The following is a 20,550-nucleotide window of genomic DNA, read 5'->3' on the forward strand; positions in this document are numbered from 1 at the left end:
CTTCTGATTTATATTCTAGTTTATTAATTCTCCTTTCAGATGTCTATAACCTATTGTCTATAATCAGCTGAATTTTGAATGTATTGATATCTTCTGTTCATAAGCCTTGTAATTTTCTAAACAGGCTAAGTCATTTTATACTGCGTATTTCCTTACTGGATTTTGAAACATATTTTGATTCTTTAAAAATATATAAACTAGTTATTTTATAGTATTTTTGCATCTGATAATTTTATTATATAAAATATTCCTTGGTTCTATTTAGTATGTATTATGGTTTCTTTTGAATGCTTTTTAATGGATTTTTGATTTTTTTTTCCAAAACAGGGTTTTTCTGTGTACCCTTAGCTGTCTTAGACTCACTTTGTAGACCAGGATGGCCTCGAACTCATAGAGAGCTGCCTGCCTCTGCCTCCAAAGTGCTGGGATTAAAGGCATGTGCCACCAATGCCAAGCTGGAATTTTTTTTTTGATTTAGTTTTTTTAAAAAAATGATTATTGACTATTCATTTGTATTGACAATTCATTTGTAATAATTCTTTGAAGACTGGAATATAGGCCATATCTCCAAAAGGGATATTAATATACTTCCTCTCAATTATTTTAGAGGGTATTAGCAGTTTGAAATAATTTTCAACTAAATTCTTTGCTTCAGGCTTTATAGACCACCCAGGCCTATGGACATGGGCTGTAATGATCATGAGGCACATACTCCCTTCTCTCAGCAGCTCAATATTGAAGTTTTTTTTTTTTAAACCTTACCACTCTTTGTGGTGGAAGGCATAGTCTTTCGATGGTATATGTGGCTATATCCTTATTTCCCTAATTAAGAAATATTTCCACTTTTTTTCTTCCTCATAGTGACAGGTTCTTATCAGGACATCCAGGCCAGCCTTCAACTTGCAAAGACCTGCCGTCTTTCCCCACTTGCAGGCCTATATTGCAGGCATTGCTACAAGCCCACATACACTTAGCTTTAAGAATTCTCTGTGTGGTCCGGGTGTGGTGGCGTACGCCTTTAATCCCAGCACTTTGGAGGCAGAGGCAGGCGGATCTCTGTGAGTTCGAGGCCAGCCTGGTCTACAAAGTGAGTCCAGGGCAGCCAAGGCTACACAGAGAGACCCTGTCTCGAAAAACCAAAAAAAAAAAAAAAAAAAAAAAAAAAAAAAAAAAAAAACCAAAAACAAAACACAAGTAATATGTTCATATATTTCTTTCTTTCTTTTCTGTTCTAAAGCCTTTTTTTTTCTTTCTTTCCTTGAAACAGGGCTTCTCTGTGTAGCCTTGGCTGTTCTGGAACTCACTCTGTAGACCAGGCTGGCCTTGACCTCAGAGATCTGCCTGCCTCTGCCTCCCAAGTGCTGAGACTAAAGGCATGCACCACCATGCCTGGCTTATGTTCATATATTTCTAAAAGATAGTAAAGGATAGAAATTGGTATCATCATAAATGATATCATATATCTGCAATAATCTGAAATATTAGCAATATTCTCAATGATTTATTAAAGTGATAATGTAGGTACATTTTGTATTCTTACTTCAAAGTTTTAAATTGAATACTTACTTACTACAGGCTTAAGAACAAAGGCCTGCCTTCCTACAGGAGCTGCCCCTGCACACTTACAGTACAGCCTTTCATTGAGGTGATGGAGAGACTGCAGGATCCTCTGCTCCTCAGCTGACAGTGCACACATGCTGGACGCCTGGCCCTTACTCAAGGACACACTTGGCCTCTGTAGCTGCTTGCTGTTTATGGCGGTCAGAATTCCATCTTCAGGCACTGAAGAATTCACGAGGTTTTCTGCCACCGAAAACTCAGAAGTACTACCTGAAACTACAGAAACCAACAAGTACTCTTTGACCCCTTTTGTCTTTGGGACCAGCCCTCATAATGACTTCCTGGAATGCCACAAACAGAAGTTAGCAAACACTCTGCTACTGCATATTTGATTGATTCTTTTTTTAAAATTACTTTTTCTAGGATTAAAAAGTTATTTTTATTTTTAAATTAAAACATAATTACATAATTTTCCTCCTTCCCTTCAGCATCTCCCATTCCACTCCCATGGCCTCTTTTTGCTTTTGTTACACACACACAGATACAGACAGACAGACAGACACAGATACATACAGACATAGACACAGACACAGACACATACACGATACAGACACACACATACAGACACAGATACATACAGACACAGACACACACACAGACACAGATACACACACACAGATACAGACACACACACATACACACAGAGATACATACAGACACAGACACATACATGCACACTCTGGTGAATATATTCAGTGTTGCTTGTACATATTGTATATATTTCAGGGCTGAGACTGGATAGTCAATTTCAGGCTCATCGCTGAGGGAGACTAACTTTTCCCCCTTTCAGCATTTCTTAGTTGCCTGTTCTTTGTTTATGAGTGGGGCCCCATGAAGATTCTGCCCTTTCAGGTTAGCCTGTCTGTTGGTGGTGTCCTTGTTCAAATCTTAGGTAGCCATATTGTTGGGATAGCTTTATTCATTTATTTTATGTGTATGAGTGTTTTGCCTGCATGTATATCTGTATAACATGTATATTCAGTACCTAAGGAGGCCAGAAGAGGGAGTGTGGTTCGTCTCTTGTGACTAGAGTTACAGCTGATGGTGGATCACCATATGAGTGCTGGGAATTGAACCTGGATCCTCTGAAAGAGCAGCCAGTATTCCTAATCACTGAGCCATCTCTGCAGCCCAGTGTGCACTTTGATTTTCAGGAGTCTCTCTATCTGGCATTTCCCCATCTCAGTTAAGAGAATATCTAAGCCTGGCATATCAGCACACACGTGTAATCCCAGCACTTGGGAGGCAGAGACAGGCAGATCCCAATGAGTCTGAGGCCATTTTGGTCTCAACCCACATTGTGAGTTCCAAATGGCAGAGTTACATAGTGAGATACTGTCTACTCCATTTTAATTTGTGAGCATTTTTTCTACAGAAACACTTGACAAGCCAGGAGATAGCCTGCTGTAGAAAGATGCTTAGTTAGTACATTATTACTCAATACAACAAACTGGGAATGAACTAACTCTGCCTGCTTAAGGAGAGTTCAGGTCCAAGTAACTGCACAGTACACAAGTACCTGAGAAAATACACCTAAGGAAAACCACTGGGAACATAGCTCTATGAAAACGTGTACAGTAGCACTCCTGCAGGCTAACTGCAGACCCTCACCTCTTGCTCTGCTCACAATTCCCCAGTCTCACCTCCATCTCTGTGGCAGGCCATGGGCTGTGGCCTCCCATCTACCCCTACCTCTAGCGGAACACAGATTTCTCTTCCAACCTTCCTTTCCACTCACCTTGTTACTTCAGCCCCAGCTCCAGCAGGCATTCTCTGGAAATATGCCAGCCAAGCCCACTGGAGCAGCAAGTAGGCATCCAAGCAGGTAGGCTAGCTTCAGCTCTTTACTCCTCCTATCCAACCCTCCAGTCTCATGGCCAGTTCTGTAGCAGACCAGCTGCTGCAGCCTCTCATGCCCCATTCCTAGGGGACGAGGCAGACCATGGAGGAACACGCAGCTTTCCTACCTCCAGTGCACGCTTCACACCCTGACTTTCCTAGCCCATCTCCATTCCCAATACCTAGAAACACATTTTACCCAGAACTCAAAGTGGACACAACTAGCAGTATCCCAGAATCCCCTACCAGGCAACACACAGCCTAAGAGGCTAAGAACCGGAGAGGGCAACAGAGATCAAGGACTAAACATCAGCACCCAGAATTAAAATCTTTCACAACCCAGAAGTTTAGATGCCAGGGTGAAAACACAATCAGTAACAACCAGAAAAATATGTCTCCACCAAAGCCATGCAGTTCTACCACAGCAGAATCTGAGTACTGCAACATAACTAAATACAAGACAAAGACCCTAAAATAGCCTTTATGAATATCATAGAGGTCCTTAAAGAGGAAATAATTACAGCTCTCAAAGAAATCTACGAAAACACAATAGTGGAAGAAAATGAAGACGACCATTTAAGACCTGAAAGTAGAAACAGAAAAAAAAAAAAACAACAAAAAACAAAAAACCCCAACAATACAAACTGAGAGAAATCTGGAGATGACAAATTTGAGAACCTCAGAGGGAAGCCTCACTGACAGAATACAAGAGATGCAAGAGAGATCTCAGGTATTGAAGACAGGACAGAAGAAGTGGATACCTCTGTCAAAGAAAACATTAAATCCTGGCAGAAAACATCCAGGAAATCTGGGTGGGACACTATCAAAAGATGAAATATAAGAATAATAGGAATAAAGAAAGAAGAAACTCAAGTCAAAACTACAGAAAACATTTTTAAACAAAATCATAGAAGAAAATTTCCTTAACCTAAAGGAGGTGCCTATCAAAGTATAAGAAGCACACAGAACACCAGACTAGACCAGAAAAGAAAAGTCCCCTCAACACAGAGTAATCAAAATATTAAACTTACAGAACAAAGAAAGAATATTAAAAGCTGCAAAAGAGAAAGACCAAGTAGCACATAATGGCATACCCCTGAGAATTACACCTCACTGCTCAATAGAAGGGCCTGGACAGATGCCCGCTGAGACTACTATACACAGCAAAACTTCCAATCACCATAGATGGAGACATAAACTAATTTTAAACAATATTGACAAATCCAGCCCTATAGAAGGTCCTAGAAGGTAAATTCCAACCTAATGAGGCTAAGTACATCCAAGAAAACAGGAAATAATCAATCCTAAGCCAGCAAAGTAAAAAAAGATGGCACATACACACCACCACTACCAACAACAAAATAATAGCACTAAACAAATACTGCTCATAGCTACTTCTCAACAGCAATGGTCTCTGTCTTCCAATAAAGAGATGCAGGCTAACAAAATGGATGCGAAACAGGACCCATCCTTCTGCTGCACACTGGAACATCAAGTACAAACATCAGCTCAGGGTAAAGGGTTGGAAAAACATATTTCAAGCAAATGGACCTAGGAAACAAGCTGAGTAGCCACTTAAAAATCTGAGGAAAAAAAAAAAAGAGAGAGAAAAAAAAAATCTGAGAAAATAAGACTTCAAACCCAAACTAATCAGAAGAGATAGTGAAGGACACAACATATTTATCAAAGACAAACTCCACCAAAAGACATTATAATTCTTAATATCTGTGCTCGAAACACAAGGCACCAAGTTCCTAAGATAAACACTATTACAGCTTATATCACATTGTGACCCTCACACTGATAATGGGAGACTTCAATACCCAACTCTTGCCAATAGACAGGTCACCAAAACAAAAACTAAACAGAGAAATGCTAGAGCTAACAGATGGTATAAACCAAGTGGGCCTAACATATTAACAGAACATTTTACCCAAATTAAAAAGAATATACCTTCTCAGTACACCATGGAGCTTTCTCCAAATTGTCCATATATTTGGACACAAAGCAAGTCTCAACATATACAAGAAAAGTGAAATAACACCCTATGTCTTATGTGACAACTATGGATTAAAACTGAGTATCAAGAACAGAAACAATAGAAAGCTTACAAAATCATGGAAAGTGGACAACTCACTATTAAATGAAAAGTATGTTAAGATAGAAATCAAAAAATAAATTAAAGCCGGGCCTGGTGGCACACTTCTTTAACCTCAGCACTAGGGAGGCAGAGGCAGCGGATCACTATGAGTTCGAGGCCAGCCTGGTCTACAAAGCGAGTCCAGGACTACCAAGATAACATTGAGAAACCTTGTCTCAAAAACAAACAAACAAACAAACAAACAAAACAAAGAAATTAAAAACCGTCTATATTTGGATGAACATGAATACAAAACATACCCAAACTTATGGGACATAATGGAGTTGGTTCTACAGGCAAGTTCATAGCACTAAGTACCAACATAAAAATTTAGAGAAATCTGGGGGTGGGAGATGGCTCAGAGGGTAAGAGCACTGTCTGCTCTTCTGGAGGTCCTGAGTTCAATTCCCAGCAACCACATAGTGGCTCACAACCATCTATAATGAGATGTGGTGCCCGCCTCTGGTATACAGGCATACATGCAGACAGAACACTGTATATGTAATAAATAAAAAATTCTTAAAAAAAATGAGAAATCTCATACTAGTACTTAAAAGCACATGGGAAAGCTCTAGAACAAAAAGAAGACATCACATCCAAAAGGAGCAGATAGCCAGAAATAATAAAACTCAGAATTGAAATCTGTAAAACAGAAAAAACAGAAACAAAACAATGCAAAGTTTTATCTAATTGAAATGCTGTCCAAAGGGGTCCCATGGGAACCTCTAAACAACCCAGCCTGTTGGCAAGACTACTGGTTGCTCTCTACAAACTGATGACAAGGCCTCACTGCCAAAAGCAACACCTTCACAAATCCCTGAACACGAAGATGTCCAGCTGAAAGCCGTCACTGCTAGGTGCTAGCATCTTTGGTACAGGAAGGTACTATGTAAACTACCAGAGGAGAAATGTAAAGACCCACCCAGCTATAAAGCCTATGCTCTACAATGGTGGTGCATGCTTGTTAGAATAACCAATCAATATCTGATTTGACTTAAAGTCCACTCTACACTATTTAAGTGACCAAAAACCTGAGACTAGATTGCCCAGGACCCCACAGTAAAACCCAGTACTATTGTCTAAAACAAAGCAAAAGAAACTAAAATATAGCAGTGAAATGATTCCTAATGCTAGTCTGGTATAGTCAAAGGTCAGTGCTTTCTCAGCCCCTCCTTCAGCAGATGGAACAGAGAGAGAGACCCACAGCCAGACATTATACAGAGAGTAAGAAATGCTGGAACACTCAGCTGTAAATGGGGTGTCTCAGTCAAATCCCTCCTCTCAAGGATCAGGGAACCCCTCAAAAGAGCCAGAAGGGATGGAGGACAGCAAGAAAACAAGGAGCTCTAAATCAACAAGACTGATACACATATAAACTCAGGGACTGAGGCAGCACGCAGAGTCTGAACTAGATGAGATCCTAGAGCTGAAAGAAGTGACCGCAACTCCCCATCCCTAACCCAGAAGCTACCTTCAATTAATAAATGTTTGAAAATGAAAATTTAATTTCCTTCAAGGCAGTCTCAGGAGAAATAAACTACTTTTAAAGGCAGGCTACATGGCCAAGGGAGAACAAACTCAGCAGCATTTTTGGAGATGCCTTGTTACAGCAGGCTTCTCCTACGCACGCACGAATGTACGTACATATGTGGTTTTGTGAGACAGGATTTCTTGGTGTAGCCTTGGCTGTCCTAAACTTGCTTTGTAGACCAGGCTGGCCTTGAACTCAAGATCTGCCTGCATCTCCCAGGTGCTGGGATTAAAGGCATGTGCTGCCGCCTCCTGGTAGGCTTTTCCTTTTGTAAAACAGTTTGTCTTATTATTTTACTTTTATTTATATATATGTGTTCTCCAGGTCTTTTGAGTATATGTTAGAGCTTCTAGTGTTTTTTAGGATTCTTGAGTTTGCAAATGAGAGGGTCTCTGTTTCTAGTGCCTTTTCTTAGGTTTTTTTCCTTCTGTTTGTTTAGTCCTATTCCAATGTGCTAGCTTTTGTTTTATCTTATTATATTGTACTTTGTTATGTTTTATTTTATTATTATCCCTTAGAAGCCTGTTTGTTTCCTAATGTGAGACAGAAAGGGGGTAGATCCAGAGGGGAGGGGAAACAGGGAGGACCGGGGAGGAGTGGAGGGAGAGGACTGTAACCAGGATGTACAGTGTAACATAAACATCTATTTATAAAAAGGAAACAAACCAACAAACCAGAAAACTCTTACAGTAAAACGTACCTTCTTCTGTCTTGAGACCTCTTGTAACTTGTATTGGTTCACTTGTATTTAGTCGAACACTTTGTCCATAATGCTATAATAATGGGTTAAATAAAAATAGAATTTCACATTTAAAATTCACTATATGCTCATGTTCTTTAAAGAATTTTTAATTGTATTTTTAATTATCATTGTTTGTATAACTTGCCTATCTCTTTTGTTTTGGAGTAGAAAAAAAAGCTACTGGTTAAAACCTTTTCATAGTATATAAATATTTAAAAACGTCTTATGACTAATACAAAATTGTAAGTGGTAGTGTTCTCTTGGAAATCAAAAAGAATAAAGTATGCTGGGTGGCAATCAACTGTTTGAAATAAAAATATTGTTTAAAAAATCCCATCATCTTTACAACTGAGATGACTGTGTAGGCGTGACGCCCACCCCCTGCCTAGGTCTTGTGAGTGCGGCTGATGTGGTGGGTAGGAAAGCCTAGACAAGCCTCAAAGCAGAAGCGGTAGAACTCGCTGCCCCAGCACCACTCTCCCAGCTCCATTTTATGTCTGAGACATTCTGGACTGAAAATCTGCTGTACAACGGCAAGTGTAACTTTTTAATTTCATTTTTTATTCTTGCACAGAGAGTTGGGCAAAAGATGGGATGCTAAAACACATTTCCTAAGACACGGTGACAAGGACCACTGCTGTAGCAACTGAATATTACATATATATAAAACATATATATAATGAATACTATATATAATATATTCTAGAGCAAGAAAACAATGGCAACAGTTTTCAACTGTAAACCTGATTTTTTTTTTGTTTGTTGTTTTGTTTATGAGACAGGGTTTCTCTGTGTAGCCTTGGCTTTCCTGGACTCACTCTGTAGACCAGGCTGGCCTCGAACTCACAGAGAATGCACCTGCCTCTGCCTCCTAAGTGCTGGGATTAAAGGTGTGCGCCCCCACCTCCCGGTGTAAACTTGATTTTGATCCAGAACATTCATGTAGTCTATAGGATAGCAAGACCTTGTGAGGTGCCTAAGGAAATGTGTCAGTGAAAGGCATGCAAAAGGAAAGTGGTGTGGAGTGGAGGAAAAATAAAATTGAAAGACAGTAAGGTATAACGCAAAAGACAAGAAGGAGTATACAGCACACAGAACAGTGAAAGCAACTGAGTGGGCACTAATTTCAGTCATTTAAAATCTGTTCATTGCTTTGTGGTTTTAGCAACTATATGTAACTTTTACTGTTGAGATATCTTTTTTTTTCTTTCTTTTTGAGAGAATCTGACTATGTAGTTCTGATTATCCTGGAACTCCCCGAGATTCACTTCCCTCTACTTCCTGAGTGCTAAAATTAAAGGTATGTCATAGACCCAGGAAATCTGCTATAGCTTAACAAAAGCTTAAAAAAATATAATGCATTCCCTTTATATATTTTGCTATGATTGGTGGGAATACTATGGAAGTTCAAAGAGAAAGGATTTAGCCGGGCATGGTGGCGCACGCCTTTAATCTCAGCACTTGGGAGGCAGAAGCAGGTGGATCTTTGTGAGTTCAAGGCCAGCCTGGTCTAGAAGTGAGTCCAGGACAGCCAAGGCTACACAGAGAAACTCTGTCTCGAAAAACCAAGGAAAAAAGAAAAAAAAAAAAAAAAGAAAAAAAGAAAAAGAAAGGATTTACTAGTTGTTACCACATTCACAATCTAGAAGGCATACTCATGTTTATTAGGCTATAAGAATATATTGATGAGACCATATTTATATAGACACAAACTAAATAGATTGCCTTCCTAATAGACTAGATCATAGTTATTATCTACATTAATAATCTTATGCTTATGAAAATTAATGCCTCATGGGCTGTGGGTGTGGCTCAGTGTTTGCCTTGCATGAATTTCTAGGCTTAATCTCCAGCACTGGGAAGGAGTGAGTAAAATACTTCCTATATATGCCTCAGAATGCACATTCTGCACAGGGTACTCTATTCCAGTTCTATAAAAAAAATTAGAAGCAGTCAGGCAGTGGTGGTGGCACATGTCTTTAATCCTAGTACTAGGAAGGCAGAGGCAGGGTATCTCTTGAGTTCAAGGTTAGCCTGGTCTACAGAGTGAGTTTCAGGACAGCCAGAGAAACCCTGCCTCAAAAAACCAAAAACCAACCAACCAACCAAGCAAACAAACCAAAACAAAAACCCAGGGCTGGTGAGATGGCTCAGCAGTTACGAGCCATCTTAAGGCTGCTCTCCCAGAGGACCTGGGCCCAATTCCCAGCACCCAAATGGCAGCTCACAACTAACTGTAACTCCAGTTCCAGAGGGTCTGGAACAAACACCAAATGGACATAAAAATGTTAAAAAAATTAAAAAAGAAGTGATTACTTACAGTAGAAGCTTCAAGTAAACTGCTTTTTATTTAATTATTGCACATTTCTCAATATTCTGAAATCAATACCTAATTATAGGTATTGCCATAGATTATACTTATTCTGCCTTCATGTAATTTCTGTATCATATTAAGATTGCTATTATGCTTTTATTCAAGATCTTTATCCCGAAAGCTGTATTAGGTCTTGTTGAACTGTTTTTAGAGACAAAACCATTATGTAATTCAAAATCTCTTATAAGAGGTCCCTAGGTAGGAAATGTCTTTTTGGGAAACTTTGTTTTAAGTGGCATTTCTACTGAATTAGCTATAAATGATAAGTTGAACAATTGTCTCTTTTTCTTTTGGTTTTTTCAAGACAGGGTTTCTCTGTGTAGGCTTGGCTGTCCTGGACTCCCTTTGTAGACCAGGTTGGTCTCGAACTCGCTGCCATCTGCCTGCCTCTGCCTCCTGAGTACTGGGATTAAAGGCGTGCGCCAACACGCCAGGCCAATACTTTTCTTATTTAGAAAAAAACCTGTATTATGTATATGGATATTTTGCCTAAATGTATGTCTATGTACCACTTGTATGCCTGGTGCTTTTTATAGGCCAGAAGAGGCTTTGGATCTTCTGAGACTGGAGTTTGAGATGGTTGTGAGTCACCATGTAGGCACGGGGAATTGAACCTGCATCCTCTCGAAGAGTAGTCAGTGCTCTCAACATCTCTCACCCCAGCAATAACTGCTTAAAGATAGTTAAAACAAACCCCTCACTCACTCAAATACAACAAATACAAGAAGCTCTTAGCATAAGCTTCCAAGATTGTATCACGAATGGCTTTGGCTAGATTCACATTTATGCCGAGGTAGTTTACACCAAGAGCATTTGGCTTTTAAGTAGTTTTCCACTACTGTAAGAGAATTTTGCCGAGACCATACTTACAGTCATTTGCTCGGTGTACTTCATTCCTACAGATCCAGAGGTTTCTCTTTTCTGCTCTAACAGGTTTCTCCACTTATTTTCAACAACTTGCTTTCTTCTTGTAACAGTAGAATCTTAAACAAGTATCAATATAAAAATTATGAAAGTTGAGGTGATATGTATCCATGCAGAATTTCAGGTTACTGTCAAGCAATGCAGAAAGCTCTGTGTATTTCCTCCATGTGGCCAGCAGACTTGTTCAGTTTCTCTAAGTTCTACACATGGCACATCTGCAAGGACACACTCAGCACAGCTCTTGCTATGGAGCAGAATATATTCCATGGATATACGAGACATATTACTGGTACGTAGGAAAAGCACAGCAGGTTCCAGTCACATGATCAACAAAGCAGAAATGAAACTTTGTTTATGGCTCTGCTTTTTTTTTTTTTTTTTTTTAAAATGTATACACTGCTCTGACTGCATGTAACACCAACAGGCCAGGAGAAGGTACCAGATCTCATTACAGATGGTTGTGAGCCACCATGTGGTTGCTGGGAATCGAACTCAGGACCTTTGGAAGGGCAGCCAAGTGCTCTTAATCTCTCAGCCATCTCTCCAGCCCTACTGCACCATTATTTGTTAGCAAGGTAGTGTTGTCATATACTGTATAGAAAGTTCAAATATCCTAAAACAAGTCCCCAGGACAAGAGGCTGGCAATGGCATTGCCCTCTGTCCGTGCTCCCTATTTTTCTGCACTGCACTAGTGTGCTCATGGAACTAGATTTATGCACCTCAAGAAGTATCTGAGCAAGTCCTCATATGTGACGTGTTAGTGTTTAGGGCAAGGTGTGGGTACACAGGGGCTCCTCACATCATTTTCCTACTAAGACCTCCTTCTTACAACGCCAGTCCCCAAAGATGATACAAACAATTTAAGGGCAGGTGAGTAAGAGCAAGTCAGATCTAACACACCCATCATTCTTGAATTAAAGATGTGAGCCACCACCACCTGGCTAATCACTGTAGCCTTACATACAATATTAAGTAATGAAACTTTCTAACTTTGTTTTGGGGATTGTCTCAGCTATTCTTGGTATGTAAATTTAATAATGTAAATTTAGACTGTGGCAATTTTCTCAAAGCCTATTGGAGCTTCTTAGCCTCAGCATGTATGTACCTTCTACCCCTACACCTTTTTTCATTTCTCTTCATGGTATTTTTATTCTTCTCTGCAAGAGTCATTAAAATCTTTACATTCAATTCAATCTCACAGGCTTATATTTTAATGTTATTTTAAAAACACCCTTACTAAAATTTCTAGTTTGTTTCAGTTGCCCACTCCCACCCAGCGATGTCTTTGGTGTGGGATCCTGTCCTGTTTGTGAGGAAAGCTGTATTTATCAGTGGCAGGCAGCACTGTATTCTCTGTCAGCATCTTTTCCCACTATTTCTTTTGGTCAACATCCTTTGCCCCTGAGGTTTAATTTTATCTTTATCTGAGTCCCTTCTAAGTGGGATTTTTCATCATAAATATTTGCTCATGTTCAGATGAGGATAGGCACAATTATTTCAATGCAAGGAATTAGCCTGCACTTTAGAATATGCTATGTGTTTCAGGGTGTATCATTCCTCTTGGATTTATAATTTCCACAATCATTTTACTTACCAATATTTTTTTCTCAGTCTCGTCTCAGTCTTTAAAAAGCTCAATCTCTAATCTTGCTTATATATTCAATCTCCTAATATTTAATTGATAAAAAATAGAAGCCATGTAAACATCTCAATTCTTTATTTCTTTTTTTTTTTTTTTGCTTAAAGATTTATTTATTATTATGTATACAGTGCTCTGTCTGCATGTACATCTGCAGGCCAGAAGAAGGCATCAGATCACATTATAGATGGTTCTGAGCCACCATGTGGTTGGTGGGAATTGAACTCAGGACCTCTGGAAGAGTAGTAAGTGCTCTTAACCTCTGGGCTATCTCTCTAGCCCTCTCAATTCTTTCTTAATCCACTTGCAAATTTCTTTTTCTTTTGGTTCATTTTATCTGCTTGTTTTTATCTCAAAAGAAACAAGTGTGTGAGCAACATGCTGTTCACACTATCCATTTAGGCCAATGTGCTGAAAATAGAAATAACCTCAGAGGAGTATAAGCAAATGAGTAAATTCCCACAGAACACAACCCTTTAATGTATAAACTGTTTGAACAACTCTTATTATTTTTAACTAGTGCAGAGTCCAGTTTGTCATATTTTCTTAATAACCATTTATCATATGGTTTCAGTAGAAAAAAATACAGGATTTAGAGCCATTAATATTTGGATTAAAACATCAATTGTTCTATTTATGGGCTCTTGAGTTGGGGCCATTTTGTTTCTTTTTTTTGCAAAATAGGTTAACAAACAAACAAACAAACAAACAAACACTTCTCTCTCCAAAAGAAAAAAAGAAAAGAAAAAGTGCCAGGTGGTAATCCTAGCATTTGTGTAGTGGATGTAAATATGTTTTTGCTTTGATCCCAAGTATGGGATGTGAAACTGCCTCATTAGAGGTGCATGCTGTTTGTCCACTAGAAAGGGAACTGCTCGTGCGGGCGGCATGCTTGTTGCCAGTTGAAAAACATCCTGTGCAGACTATAGAAGGGTATATAAACAGCTCCAAAACTAGAGATCACTTTTTTGCAAGTCTCTGCATTGCTTGGCTACGCATTGCTCCTCTGTGAGATGTTCCAGAGAACACTCGTGAGGTTCCTGCTGGGCAACTGTGGTTGCTTTCGCTGAATTGTTGTTGGCTTGTTGTTTAATGGGCCTGCTGGAATCCCGACGATGAGGAGTGGAATCTCTCCAGAGAACGGAGTCTAAAACGGTGCCTCCCTCCTGTCTCTATTGACCGTCTTTCTCTTCTGTCTAGGATAGGTGGGTTGCAAAGGAGGCAGAGGCATTAAAGAACCCAAATAAAGTAGGTTTAAAAAGATCAAAGCCACCCGGTGTGGTGGTGCACGCCTTTCATCTCAGCACTCAGGAGGCAGAGGCAGGTGGATCTCTTTGAGTTCACAGACAGCCTGGTCTACAAAACGAGTCCAGGACAGCCAGGGCTACAAGAGAAATCCTGTCTCAAACAAAACAAAACAAACATACAAACAAAAAAACCCCCAAAAAACAAAAACAAAAAACCCAAAGCCTACACACTTGGGAAGCAGAGGTGGGTGGATCTCCGAGTTAGAAGCCAGCCTGGTCTATAGAGAAGAGTTCCAGGACAGCCAAGGCCTATATGGAGAAACCCTGTCTCAAAAAACCAAAGAGGGGGGGGAAGGAAAAAACCCACTTACCTTTCAAGGTTACCATAAAGTTTGCGACAACAAATGTAAAGCACTTAGCTCTATGATGGTTAGAGTGTTGATTTGTTTTTGTTTTGTTTTTTGAGACAGGGTTTCTCTGTGTAGCCTTGGCTGTCCTAAACTCACTTTGTAGGCCAGGCTAGCCTTGAACTCACAGTGATTTGCCTGCCTCTGCCTCCCTAGTGCTGGGATTAAGGGCGTGTGCCACCACGCCTGGCCTAATGGTTAGAGAGTTGAAACTCAAAAAGAAATACATTAGTATTTATTTTATACTGTCTAATCTGATATATTTGATTTTTAGAGACACTGTAAAATTAATGTTAAATCATGAAACAGCTAAGCAAAGAGAAATTTTCAGTGAAATAAATTTAAAACCTAGATTTTTATAGAGAAGTACTGAAGAGATTTAGAGTACATTCTTTGCATTTAGTTTTTCATCTGCTAATATAGTTTGTATCCATCCAGTTAATGAACAGTCTCGGGGCTGGAGAGATGGCTCATTATTTTATTGCCCTTTTGCCATTAGAGAGGACCTGAGCTTGCAGGCACTTATAAGTGGCTAACAAGAATCTGGAATTCAAGCTGCATGGGGACTTGGCATCTTCTTCTTGCTTCCATAGGCACTGCCACGCACATGACATAGATATACATAGATCAGTGGACACAAAAAAATTAAAAAATTAAGTCAGGCATAGTTTTACATACAGCAGGGTCTTCATACTGAGTTCCAGACCAGCCAGTGCTACTTGGTGAGATCTTATCTCAAACAAACAAACAAACAAACAAACAGCAACAAAATACACTAACCAACCAACCAAAAATTTCCCAAGTTTAAAAGAAAAAAAAAAAGAATGGAAAATAAGGGTGTGTATTAAGAGTCAGGCTGTTAGGATCTAGGGTACAATGAATGGACACCCCGCTCTTTACAAGCTAATGGTCTAGTTAAATAGCATAGTGAAGCATACACTACCTGTTGTGACTTTACAGCTCCCCTCCCTCTATCAACACTCTTGGCTTTTTCTTAGTAGGGAACTAATTTCTACTGGCAGGAAGTCTTATGGGCATCTAGTCCATTTCTTTAAAGGAGGAAAGTGACTTCATAAGCAGTGACAGGGGCAGTGGCATTCAACAGAGAAGTAAATCTCAAAACTGTTCAAACCAATGGTATCTGCTCTTCCTTACATGGAAACAGAAAGCACAGCAGATGGCAGCAGAGCTGCAGTGCTCCGGGAAGGCATGGGGGGGCTGGGCCCATACTTAAAGGCATTCTTTCTGTAAACTGCAGGCCTTTTACCTTTACTTATTTATTATCAGCGTGTGCTATGCACACACATGCCATGCACACATGCCACGGCACCTATGTGGAGGTTGGAGTCTCTTGAAGGAGCTGGTTTTTGCACCCACCATGAGGGTTTCAGGGACTGAATTCAGGCTGTCAGGTTTGGTGTAAAGTACTTTTACGTCCCACCTTGACAGCCAACGGTTAGTTACATCTCTGGTTAGTATATAGTAAGTCATGTACGTTAGGCCTGGCGGCACGTGCCTTCAGTCCCGGCACTTCGGAGGCAGGGGCAGGAGGAGCTCTGGGCTCGAGGCTGGCTGGTCTACATAGTAAGTTCTAGGTCATCCAGAGCCACACTGTCTCAAACAAAAGAAAACCAAACAAAAATGTTGTGATGTTTATCTATTTAAATGCATTTTCCCCCCACAGTGCTTACATGATGGAGAATCTAGTTACACCAGCAATGACAGAAAGACCTGGGACATGCTATTTGTTGCCTTCTCCTTTAAATACATCAAGGGAAGTTATAGAAAAGACAGAGCTAGGAAAAGCTTCCAATTTTAATTGAACAGATTAGGTAATTCTCTTAAGAACTCTACTACTAGAGCAAGTTGCAGCACTGAAAGCTGTTATTTTCAGAAGGCCAAATTATAACTCACTATATAGTATACACTGCCTTACGCAATAAGGAAAAATTCACATGACTCTAAAGGGGTGTATATTTTTCTCCTTAGAAGGTATATATTTGCTGGGCATTGATGGCACACGCCTTTAATCCCAGCACTAGAGAGGCAGAAGGCAGGCGGATGGCTGTGAGTTTGAGGCCAGCCTGGTCTACAGAGTAGCCAAGGCTGCACAGAGAAACCGCCTTGAAACAACAATAACAAGAAAGGTGTGACTTTTATCCTTACCAGCGGCTCTCTCATTTGGGCGCCCACTGTTCCTTCTCCATGAGAGAGTTGATTCTTCTTCAGTATTCCTGTGAGTCAAAGGCTGGCAGCTTTCTTCACAAACAGGACTTCTTTGGGTACAATATACCATCCCGACATGCTGGGATGCTGTACCATTGGAATAATTTCCTTTGGCTGAGGTTTGGCACTCAGAAGAGTAAGGAGATGAGAGAGCTGGGGTCACAGCGAGTAGGTTACAAGTGTCTGAGGACAGGGGACCACTTTCTTGAGTGCACTGGTTCAAATGGTGCTCTGTTGGATGCACACATGCAGAACTTAGAAAGTTCTGTGTTGTGACATTTTGAGAATGTTCAGGTATGGCTGATTGACATGGGGACACTTGCATATTTTTACCACTTTTAATAGTTGTTGTTGGTTTAGGCGTAGGATGAGGTATACTTAGTTTACCCTGAGTTTGGGCTTTGACAGAAGACCGTGGCTGGCTGACTGTGGCTTTTCTGTTCACATACACAAGGCCTTTCTGGACCTTTGCAGACCTTGCTCTTCTAGTGAGCTTTGTTCCTCTGGGAGGCTTAGCTTTCTGGGTCTTAGGGTCACCAGCGTGTGCAGGGGCTTTGCTCTCTTCTCTTCTGCAGGCTGACCAGGCTTGCTTAACAGAGCTATAGTCTGGAGCGATAGAAGAGTTCAAAGGCATACTGTCTGTTTCAGATCCTCCTAAATCAGCAACGTGTTCAGAGACAGAATCAGCCTTGGCCTTCTTCCCACTAGCAGAATGTACAGTACAGCCAGGGACACTGGGGCTGCAGGTGCCGCTGCTGCTGTGACAGTGCTGCAGCCGCTGTGGGCCTCCTCGTGCCCTGCTCCTCACTGGGTGCCCATCATCTACACGGTTCTCTGTGTTACCACTTTCATCAAACCACCGCAGCTTTTTAATAGTCTTTGGGGTTTCTGTACCTTTCCCTTTCTGTTTTGTTAATTCAATACTATCCCTAATAGTTTCTGCCTTTTGATGTCTAAACTTAAAACCTTGGTTTATAACTAGTGCCTTGAGATAATCATGTTCATATCTGGATTCTTTCTTTAATATACTCTTAAGCAGCCTCACCCCACGTTGTTCATGGGTGCTGTGTCTCATGATGTCAGGAGTTAAGTTACACAGTGTTGCTGATGGCCCACTTACTTTCTGTTTTCTATCTTTTGAATTAGAACTTTGAAGTGCACAGGTGGCCTGAAAATTGTCTGAAAAGAAAGACAACTTTTCTTTATTACAGTTAAAATGGTTTCTCTTTTCACATTTTATGTCTTTCAATTCATCTAACTTATCAGAACACTGCACGGGGCTGATTTCTTTTATGCGTGAGTTGCACTCTGCTAAAGACCCATCTGACTGTGCATTAAGTGGCAAAACTGGTACAAATGAAGCAGGAATTGAAGCCGTTCTGTTTTCCTGAGTTAACTCAGATAGTCTCTCTTGGATGGAAAATGTAGCTGCTTCTTGGCTTAGAGATTCTGGCACATTCCAGACTCTACTGACTTTAAATGCTGGGCTCTCAGGAACCAATGGCCTCTCCCTTCCAAGTGCCCCATCAGTAGGCCCACCTGCCCGCACAGCGCTACTTCCGGAGGTGCGTTCCCCTTTCCTATCCAGGGCCACGACAGATGGACTACTCACAAAGATCACGGAGTCACCAGCAGCTTGTGAGGTTCTTTCCACAGTTCTGCTCACAGTAGGTGGATTCTGTTCCTTATTATTCAAACATTCCCATAAGGGCAGAACACTAGATTTACTTAAAATATCTGAAAAAGATGTGACAGGCTGAGTATCTGGAGCATCTAGGTTTGTAAGCCAATTGTTTATATGCTGAGTTTTAGAGAATGACAGCTTTTGTTCATCAAAGCAGTTTAAACGAGTTGATTGCAGATTTGCTGATTTGAGGGGCGCAGAGTTCTTTGGGGCTGACATGGAAGGCTCCATACTAAGTGATATGTATATTTCTTCACGCTCTGCAGCCTCAAGACTGTCTATACTTGATAGAGTTTCAGAATTGGTTATCTGATTAACTTCATCACAAAATTTCTGAGGGGGAGAAAAAAGAATACTGTTTTATGCTGCAAACTTGCACTGCTGTTACTGAGTTCACTTCTCCTTGACATAAAAAATAATGTGGCTATAAACAGTATAGGTACAATATAAGCTACATCTCTGCAGCAGACCTCATAGTAAAAATTAAGAAACAAAAATCATAATAAAATTGACTTCCTTTCATTTCAACTCCCAAAGTAACTGCTCAATTATTTTGGCCACCTTGATAGCTTAGAAAGAATTGCTATTCCACTTAGGGTATTAGAGTTTCTTCAAGAGGTTTCATAATATTAAATTAATTCTGAAAAATACTTGTTTATAAATTGTATTTTCTTTCTGAAACCTTCATTGGACATAAAAGGGACTCGTAAAATGGCTGTGGCTCCTCAGCTAGACTGTGTCTTCATGAGCCATCCCCCTTCCATGCTGAGATTGTAGGTGATCCTGGAGAGGCTACCCATGGTCCAAGAGGTAGTTCTACACATATTCCCAAAAGGCAGCACTAAGTGAACCAAGTGGGTTTACAAAACAAAGCACATAAGTTGGGAGAGAAAAGTGGTATTGGTCAGGAATAGGGGAGGAACTAGAGAAGGAAAGGATTTTATGCACTTAAGAAATTCTCAAACAATAAAGAGAATAAAAAACAAAAAACAGAGTTCTATGACCCTAATGTGAACTTTCTGTTGGTAGGAATTATATTCTTTTTTATAAAGATCTAGAATAAGTAAGGTTCTTAACTCTGTTGTATGTAAGAGACAAAGATCTTCATAAAAATAAATATGGCAGGGGGAATCAGAAGTTCAAGGATAGCCTTGGTTATATAATGAGTTTGAGGCTAGCCTGGGCTAAATTAGATCCCGTGTCAAAACAAAGTACTGACACAATTTATGCCAGAGTGTTGCTGGTTCAGTTCCCAAATGAGATTTATGTAGTGAGTAGTCTTATACTTATTTTACAATTTCTTACAGAAGTATGTGGGTTTAGGTTCAGGAACTATTGGTTTTAGGGGCTGGAGAGGTGGCTCGGTAGTAAAGAGCACTTTCTGTTCTTTTTTTTTTTTTCTTCCCCATAGTAGAATTCTTTTTTAATGACTTTACATAGCTAAGAGCTGCCCCAAAAGACTACCTGTATTTAGGTCAGTAGTGGAAACAGCTTACTTTACTTAGGTTTTGTGAGGCTGTTAAAAGTAAAAGTAAATTATGTTCATGCCTCCTGGATTAGAAGAACTTTCCTATGTCTGCTACCAATTTAGAAGAAGAAGAAAAAATAAATGATCACTTTCTGCTCTTTTAATTAATAACCTAACATCTATATGCATTATAATTTTTAGTTCACTTTTTAATAATATAATCTCTAATAATAATACTTATATTACACTCTATGTTCAAATAGCTCTTATATTTGTCAGAAACAACACTCACAAGCTGGAACACCTATAATCCCAGCACTCTGGGAGGCAGAGGCAGGTGGATCTCTGTGAGTTCAAGACCAGCCTGGTCTACAAAGTGAGTCTAGGACAGCCAAGGCTACACAGAGAAACCCTTTCTCAAAAAACCAGGGGGGGGGAGAGGAGAGAGAGAGAGAGAGAGAGAGAGAGAGAGAGAGAGAGAGAGAGAGAGAGAGAAAGAAGAAGAAGAAGGAAAGGAAGAAGAGAAGAAGAAGAAGAAGAGGAAGAAGAAGAGGAGGAGGAAGAGAAGAATAAGAGAAAGAAAAGAAATAACATCCCCAAAGCACGATTTCTTCCAAATAGATAGAAAAAGAAGCAGAAAGAAAAATAGGAGGTCAGAAAAAAATCCAAGTTTTCTTTTAGTATCTCTGATGAAGTAGTGCTGACTCA

General features: G+C 40.1%; 1 protein-coding gene and 1 long non-coding RNA gene across 8 annotated transcripts in view; one reads left to right on the forward strand and one right to left on the reverse strand.

Moving 5' to 3' along the window:
• LOC311598188 overlaps positions 1 to 1,279 on the forward strand; it is a 93,176-nt gene extending 91,897 nt beyond the window's left edge. Inside the window, exon 3 of the long non-coding RNA XR_014779511.1 lies at positions 1,268 to 1,279. This is a non-coding gene — a long non-coding RNA (uncharacterized lncRNA). The remainder of the gene's footprint in view (positions 1 to 1,267) is intronic.
• Positions 1 to 20,550, reverse strand: part of CEP126 (centrosomal protein 126) — a 51,249-nt gene that overhangs the window by 2,945 nt on the left and 27,754 nt on the right. For 5 of the 7 annotated variants that reach the window (XM_084783109.1, XM_084783108.1, XM_084783110.1 and 2 more), the window contains 4 exons: positions 16,631 to 18,707; positions 11,117 to 11,229; positions 7,831 to 7,903; positions 1,627 to 1,836 (listed from right to left, as the gene is read on the reverse strand). In XM_084783109.1, the coding sequence (XP_084639235.1) occupies positions 1,627 to 1,836; positions 7,831 to 7,903; positions 11,117 to 11,229; positions 16,631 to 18,707 (2,473 nt within the window). Of the gene's footprint in view, positions 1 to 1,626; positions 1,837 to 7,830; positions 7,904 to 11,116; positions 11,230 to 12,765; positions 12,839 to 12,864; positions 14,007 to 16,630; positions 18,708 to 20,550 lie in introns of those variants that run through there. The other 2 variants (XR_014779504.1, XM_084783111.1) reach the window with 2 other exon arrangements.

Source organism: Acomys minous (assembly GCF_964271855.1).
Source record: "Acomys minous genome assembly, chromosome: 5".
Taxonomy (NCBI): Eukaryota; Metazoa; Chordata; class Mammalia; order Rodentia; family Muridae; genus Acomys; species Acomys minous.